Here is an 8,225-nt window from a genome sequence, read left to right on the forward strand (position 1 = left end):
TTTACAGGACAGACTGTTACTAAATATAATTTTTCTATTTATACAAATGTTTATGTTTTTCTTCTTTTAGTTTTTGTTTTGATCCAGGGAGTCCATTGCTGTCAATAAATCATTTTGTTGTACTGAGCAAAGTAATTTATCAATGACTGTTTTGAACTATGAAGTTAGATTTATTGAATACTTGCAATTTGCATTTAATTTAAGATAACTGTGCCATAAGGGATTCACTTCATGAGATAATACACACTTTGGGCACATTCATTTTTACCACCAGGACTTTATTTTATTTATTTTGTTTTCTTTTATCTATGGAGGATTACCTAACTTACAGGGCTTTACTAGAGCGGTAATCATTTTCTGTCATTTCGTAGAAAAATCAACTAAATCCTACAAAGAAAGCAAAATCTTTTTGAATAAACACAATAATCTATTTGCTGGGTTAAAACACAGACATTAGGGATTACAGTGGTGATGACGTAATAATCACGTGACCAGTTGACTGCGCGCTTTCTGACTTTCCAACTTCATTTTGAGATCCAATCTTTTTGAACTTACGTGACGCAGCCCGTCATATAGCCCAATGTATATTTATTATCAATGAGATTTTAAACTTTTTACACTTAACAACTTTAATAATCACATTATTTAAAGATAGGTGTACTTAAAAGAACAGAATGATTTCATTTTGACTGGATTTTTGCATCAGAGAAGAACGCGTTCAAAAGAATCGACTCGTTCAGCGGTTGCACACTCGCTGCCCGGAAAGCTAGTTTTTGAAGCTACTGGCTAGCCGTGGCCAGGAAGAAACCTAAACATCGAGATGCTGACTAACTAACGTACTTAGCTGCGTTTAGAAAAATTATTAGAATCCTATTCAGCGCAAAAACAGCAAGTGGAAGGATATTTCCCATAATTTACAGGTGTGTAAACAGCATTTTTGTTATTTCAAAAGCTTTTGACGAGTTACTGGGACAAACGCTGAAAGTTAGCTCATCATGATAGATAGATAAAGTGATAAAATAAAGAAATATTAAATTCTGAGTCCACTCAGTGTTGTTGAAACAGCTCACAGAGTTGACTCCACGCTACTAGAACTGGGTAACGGTGATATGATTCATTGTTGACGGATATTTCCTGGAATAATTCCTCTGTCGTTGTTCGGTTGTGTGAACAGGTTGAGACAGTCGTCCTGGTAAACTTGGGAAACAAGATGTTTGTTTGTCTCGTACACCTTCAGATGGTGGTGCCAGCTTTAATGACCCCTCTTCCTGTTTCCTGTTTGTCTGACCGTGAGAAGTTTTAAACTGTGTTTTTGAACAAGATAAGACTGAGGGGCTCGATGGAGACCAACTCCAGACCAGCAGGGTGAGGTCAGCAGCTCTGGCCTGGGCCCAGTCTCTCTGAAAACATGGTGGCGTCAAAACTGGACTGTACAGAACTCACTGTTTTATCCATTTAAGAGTATTTGTAACAGAACAGTAGCATGTTTAAGCAACATATCCACCTTTTTTTCTGTGTGCCACTACAATGTGCATTTGCATGTACTCAGAAAGAGGATGTAAAACCTCCCAGAGGAACAAATGACAACCCAAGTTCAGAAAAAGGTTGGGAGGGACACTGTGTCAAATGTAAATAACAACAGAAGACAATGATTTTCAAATTTAATGGAACATGGTAAATACATCAAATGTTTGGGCCAAAGCTCATTTTAACTGAAATTTGAATTTTTTTTTTGTAAACCACAGACGTCACCACATTATTTGTACGGAGGAGGAGAAGGACCACACAACTTATTATAACAGATAAATAGTAAATGAACTGTACTTCTATAGCACCTTTCTATCTTATCAAAACACTCAAAGCTCTTTACAACGCAATATGTGCCCTCATTTACCCATGCATACAGCACTATCTATACAAAGACTAATCAATGCTTTATCACATTCAAACACCGATAGGACACACGTCGGAGGCAATGAGGGGTTCAATGTCTTGCCCAGTGACACTTCGGCATGTGACTGTTGGTGGAATTGAACCCCCAACTCTCCTATTGGAGGACGACTGCTCTAACCACTCAGCCACAGTGTCCAGATACAAAATGCCTGTCTCTTTGTGCATTAGTTCCTATTGCATGGGCAGACTACAAACCTGCAAAGGCACCATCATTGCACTAATTTATATTTATATTAGAACAATATATGCTCTCATCCAGAAGACACTATTTTTTACCATGGAAGACCTTGCATATTTCAACAAGACAGTGCAAGTCCTCTTCATACAGCATCTGTTACAACAGCATGACTTCATAGTTGGTTCGGGTGCTGACCTGGCCTGCAGTCCAGATTTCTCACCATTTGAAAACGTTTGATGCATTATGAAACAAAAACCTGTCATAGAACACCTGGGACTGTTGAACAGCTAGAAAGCAGACCAGAATGGGACTACATTAATTCCCCACAAAAACCTCCAGGTGCTGGTCTCAGACATTTACAGACTGCTGGTAAAAGAAGAGGGGAGGCTTCATCGTGGTAAACATGGACCTGTCCCAACATTTTGAGATGTGTTGCTGCCATCAAATTAGAAATTATCTTATTTTTTCTAGAATTCATTGTGACAGATATATTTTATTACCCTCTCACACTGGTGTCCGCTCTGGTTTCGGTCTTTGTGTTTCAGATAAGCGATGGAAGGAGATGACTGCAGCTTTCCTCCAGATCTGTCGGATAATCACTCACAAAGAGGAAGTGTTGCTTCCTCTGCGACACTTTCCCGTGGTATGACACAACAAACTCGTGAAGAATAAATTAACTCTTCCATCTTTTTTTTTTTCTTTTTCTTTTGGAGTAAATTTATGTTTCGATACATTTCTTTTTTTAAATTTCTTCAGTATGTTCGACTGATCCTTGCACTGTTGCAAACAGTTTTTGTGTTTTTGCTCCAGCAGCTCAAGATGTGCTCGTGTACTTGTTCGGTGAGAGCGCAGTTCATTTGTCTCTGGAAGGGCTCAGCAGTGTCACCGTGCAGGAGTTGGGTCACAGCGTTCGTGAGGCCCTGCAGGTTCCTGAATCTGTGCAGGATGCTTTCTCCTTCTGGCTTTGCTCTCCACTGCTCGGCAAGAACTTCTCTTTTTTTTAAATGATAAATATTAAACAGCTCACCATGCAATTAACTGTGTTATTATTTCCTTTTCATTCTGCAGAACTACAATTAAAGACGAGACACCGACCGTACAAATTATGCAGGCAGTGGCAGGACTTGTTGTATCGCTTCACCGATGCATCAGAGGAGGACATTTTGCAGGGTGAGACTTTAGATCAGGTTGAGTTTTTATCCTGAAGCAGTCAGCTGGAGCTCTTCTGCTTGGGTTTGCATTTTTTCTTGTAACTGTTTGTCCCTGAAAGAATTTAGCTAAATGAGCTGTAGGTATGACTCGGACTGCTTCTCTCTTCATCCTGTGTCTGATTAGTGATTTGACCCATAAAATGCTGAGACTTGGTTGTGTGATGAGGTTAGTATAAGAAACAGTGAGAGGTGGTGTGAAAGTCTTAAAACATAAATGCTTTTTTTTAGAGAGAGGGTGAAATCTGCGGAAGTTTCACAGCTGGTAGCAATGTATTTAATCATAAGTTACAGTAAAGCTATAAACATTATTTCATTTTGCCATCATTTTATGAACTCCAACAAATATTCACTAAAACATAAAGAATGTCTTCAAAATACTGTGTTCATATAAACTTGTTAGCTTTGTCTCAAACATACCTGCGGAATTTAAATGTGGTTTCATTTACTATTCAAGCGACCCTGTGGACTGCTTCCAAGAACCGACATTTTGCATACAGTGTACAGTTGACTTCTTCTTCTATTAGGGGTGGCTGTAGCTGAGTGGTTAGAGCGTCGTCCTCCATTGCAGGAGTTGGTGGTTCAATTCCACCTGCAGTCACATGCCGAAGTGCCTGGGCGTTACACTGACCCCTCACTGCCTTCAATGCGTGTCCCATTGGCGTATGAATGTGATCAAGCTCTAATCAGTCTCTTTAGAATGATTTGTTCAATTATTCTTTGTATAGATCTAGTAGAGTGCTGTATGAATGGGTAAATGAGGCACAGATTGTGTTGTAAAGTGCGTTGAGTGTTTTGATTAGATAGAAAGGTGCTATATAAGTACAGTTCATTTAGCATTTACCATTCTTCTGCAGCCATTTCCTGTTTATTGTTTATCCATTTTAAGGCTTGACGGTGTAGAAAATCACTTAGCATCAGGCAAAGAAACCCAGTGGAAGAATAGTTACCTCGTTACTCAGTAGATAACAAATTTATACAATATTATCATTCCTTGAATGCACATCGCCTGCTCAGTGTAGTGATGGAGATGACTCCCAGCTACTCCTGCACTACCTTTTAGCTCAGTATCTGTAAAACTGACATGGTTCTATCCTTTTTTTGTAGTTAAGGTTGAGTAGCTATGGCTTTGAAAGTTGATCAGTTGCAGATGTGCTTCCAGTGATTACGTTTCATTACAATCCATTCTCTGATTCATGAGATATTTTGCTAACAGGCAAACGTGCGCACACACACTTGATCGTCTACTTCCCATGGTGGTGGGAGGTCGTGAAGACAATACATTTTAAGTGTATTTCACCTAATACAGGCATTGGTTTTAAAGAAAATCTTACATTTAAAAAACTGAAAATTAAGTATTTTCTCTGTGTGATATTATTTCTGTGGGGGAGTGGTGGTGCAGAGGTTAGAAAAGGTGGGCCTGTGATCAGAAGGTCGCTGGTTCAACTCCTCGGACTGACAATATCAAAAAGTGGGTGGCAAAGGTGAAGCACCCACACCTGCCTCCACCCTCATTTGCCCCACCCTGGGCACTTGAGCAAGACCCTTAACCCCACCATGTGCTCCCCCGGGTGCCATAGATGGCAGCTCTGCTCCACACAGAGGGCTGTGGTAGCGTCAGGAAGGGCGTCCGGCGGAAAAACAAAATTGCCAAGTGTTTGTGCGTGTTAGCTCGCTGTGGTGACCTTTAAGAAGGGAGCAGCCGAAAGAAGAAGAAAAACAAAAACATACATTCATTTATTTTTTTATTTACGGTGTCTAATATTATTTCTGTGGCCACTTTTTAATATATTGTTATTTTTTTTATGATGGTTGAACTAAGCAAGCTGTTCAGAGATGTTTTTTATATCACGTGTTGCAGTCCGATAAAAATACATTTAATGTTTGATGCTTAATCCACAAAGTGAGTGCTGCATGAAAGAACTCCTTCAAGCTTACAGCTGCTTTAAGGCTGCAGAGTAATTCAGTCAGTCCATGTAGGAAGAACTAAAACCTAATAAAGTGAGAACAGAAAAAAATTTATTTTATTTTTTGAGAAGTAATGTAATGTCTGTGAGTAAGTGATGACACATCAGAGTGACATTTATTGACTCAGTTTTGAGCCATAAGCCAGTGACTCGTATGTTTGTGATCATTTTACCTGTCTGAGTGGAGCGTCACACATGATGTCTGTGTGACAGGTGACCTCTTAGTGCACCCGGGACAAAGACTGCAGGGACAGCTCATCACCAACGACACCTCTAATAGTCTCATGAAAGGGTTGTGTAATCACTTAAACGCTGTTGTTTCTTTTTTCTGTGGATTAAATCCCACTCACAGTCCAGGACCGTGGGCCCCAGCAGAGTGGGAGCTTGAGTTGTCTCTGTGCCCTCGGTCCTTCACTCTGTGAGGCTGAATCTCTTCTCGTGTCGACTTCAACGATGTGGAAAGTCAGCAACCGCTGACGCATCGTTTGTTTTCTGCTCTTTCCTCAGATGAACCTTATCTCCAGTACAGACGCAACGTGTTTTATCCCAAAGCTAAAGAGCTGCAGGTATCGTGTTTTTCTGCTAAACCTTCATTTTTCTTACGTATGGGTGAATTTTGATGTCAGGGTTCTTCATCTCTTGTTGGAGCCAGCAGTTCTAACGTTCCTGACTCACAATAAGTGGATGCCCTTTCACAATAGCTTTATCTAAAATGCACCTTCTTTATAATGTATTTCTGCAACACAGCAACATTTATTCAGCTCAGGGCATTTTGCTAAAATTACAAAAATGATTAAATTCAAAAACTATTAAAGGAATAGTTGGGGCATTTAAAAGGGGGGTTCTCTAGTTGTAATAAACAATTATCTTACATGTTGTGAACAGCTAAATAAAGTTGAATTCTGACTGATTTAAGACAGTGGTCTCCTTTGCCCTCTACTGGTTCATCAGTCAGCTGCTGGTTAAGTGTTGCCACTCTCTGAGCAGATAGACGACGAGGGAGTGTTGAGACTTCTTTATGAGGAGGCCAGGAGCAACATCCTGTCAGGTCGATACCCCTGTGACCCCGAACACTGGACGGCGCTCGGAGCCTTGTCTGTTGCTCTTGAAGAAGGAACTGCTCTAAATGACGAGCAAGTCATCACTACTATAAGGTAAACAATGGGAAATGGAGTCATGTTTTAGGATTTGATTTTGTGTAGATACAGTAACTACTTCATATGATAATAATGATAATTCAGTTTGTACTGCACTTCACATTTTAAAAGCTCAAAGTGCTACAATATAAAACAGCTAGAGAGAATAAAACATGGATTGAAAAACTGAAACAAGATTAAAAATACCTTCCAATATGATACAATATTTTAAATAAGAAGGTTTTCAGTCCTTTATTAAGGCTTTCTGTAGTCTGGTGAATCCTTAGCTGGTCAGGGAGGTTGTTCCACAGACGAGGAGCAGCAGATCAAAAGGCCCTGTCACCCATGGTTCACAGTTTTGTTTCAGATTTCAGTCAAAGTTGATGCCACATCCTGAAGACAATATTAGGATTGGAAACTTCACCTGGTTTTTCTTTAATAGGCATAAAATCCACATTCCTGCAAGTTGTTTCTTTCCTCCCAGAATTCCTTCCTGGTAGCAAGGTCAGCCATGTCCTTAAGTTCTATCCATCCATTATCTTTACCCGCTTCTTCCTTTTTGGGTCGTGGGAGTCACTGGTGCCCATATCCAGCAATCACTGTGGCAATCACAGTTCTCCAGTCCATCACAGGGACACACAGAGACAAACGAGACAAACAACCATTCACTCTCTCACTCACACCTAGAGACAATTTAGAGTTAACAATCAGTTTAACATGAATGTTTTTGGTCTGTGGGAGGAAACTGGAGTACCCAGAGAAAACCCACACATGCACGGAGAGAACATGCAAACTCCACCCTGAATGGTCCCCCGGCTGGGATTAGATCCAGCGACTTTCTTGCTGAAAGGCAGCAGCTCTATAAACTGTGCCACTGTGCCGCCCTGTCCTTAAGTTTATACCAGCTAACTGAAGGATGTACAGCTAGATAATCCAGATGAGAACGTCCAACCCCTTACCTGTTCAACCTTCCAAAGAGAAGCAGACCTGGAGCTGGGAAAAAAATCAAAACAGAAAGAGTTTATTGTCATTGTACCGGGCCAGTACAACAAAATTGCAGATATTTCTTTATATACTGTTGAAACCAGAAGTTTACATACACTATTTAAATAGACACATGCATTTTTTTTCACACCGTCTGACGTGAAATCAGAATAAACTTTTCCCGATCAATTAGGATTACCAAAATAGTTTCTGTTTGCAAAATGCCAGAATAATGAGAGTGAAAAAAATTTTAAGGCAATTTTTTAACTTACTATCAAGTCAAAAGTTTACACTAAGTTTACTATGCCTTAAAACAATTTGGGACATTTGATGTCATGTCTTTGGAAGCTTCTAATAGGTTTAGTGATAACATCAGAGTTAATTGGAGACACACCTGTAGATGTAATTTAAGGAACACCTGAAACACTCTGCTTCATTGTGTAACATCATGAGGAAGTCTAAAAAATCAGCCAACATATCAGGAAGAGAACTGTGGACTTGCACAGGTCTGGTTCATCCTTGAGTGCAATGTCCAGATGTCTGAAGGTGCCTCATTCATCTGTACAAACAATTATACACAAGTACAATCAAGATGTGAATGTCCAGCCACCATACTGCTCAGTAAGGAGATGGGTTCTGTGTCCCAGAGATGAATGTGCTTTGGTCTGAAATATTCAGATCAACCCCAGAACAAAAGAAAAGACCTGGTGAAGATGCAAAAGACCTGGTATCGATGCAAAAGACCTGGTGAAGATGCAAAAGACCTGGTGAAGATGCAAAAGACCTGGTGACGATGCAA

At 40.0% G+C, this 8,225-nt stretch overlaps 1 protein-coding gene across 1 annotated transcript in view; it reads left to right on the forward strand.

Moving 5' to 3' along the window:
* Positions 1-711: 711 nt before the first annotated feature.
* frmd8 (FERM domain containing 8) overlaps positions 712-8,225 on the forward strand; it is an 18,228-nt gene continuing 10,714 nt past the window's right edge. Inside the window, exons 1-6 of the mRNA XM_037687459.1 lie at positions 712-920; positions 2,677-2,774; positions 2,942-3,112; positions 3,200-3,301; positions 5,814-5,872; positions 6,294-6,460. Of these exons, the coding sequence (XP_037543387.1) occupies positions 2,684-2,774; positions 2,942-3,112; positions 3,200-3,301; positions 5,814-5,872; positions 6,294-6,460 (590 nt within the window). The 5' untranslated portion in view covers positions 712-920; positions 2,677-2,683. The remainder of the gene's footprint in view (positions 921-2,676; positions 2,775-2,941; positions 3,113-3,199; positions 3,302-5,813; positions 5,873-6,293; positions 6,461-8,225) is intronic.

Source organism: Nematolebias whitei, chromosome 14, assembly GCF_014905685.2.
Source record: "Nematolebias whitei isolate Nwh7 chromosome 14, NemWhi1, whole genome shotgun sequence".
NCBI lineage: Eukaryota > Metazoa > Chordata > Actinopteri > Cyprinodontiformes > Rivulidae > Nematolebias > Nematolebias whitei.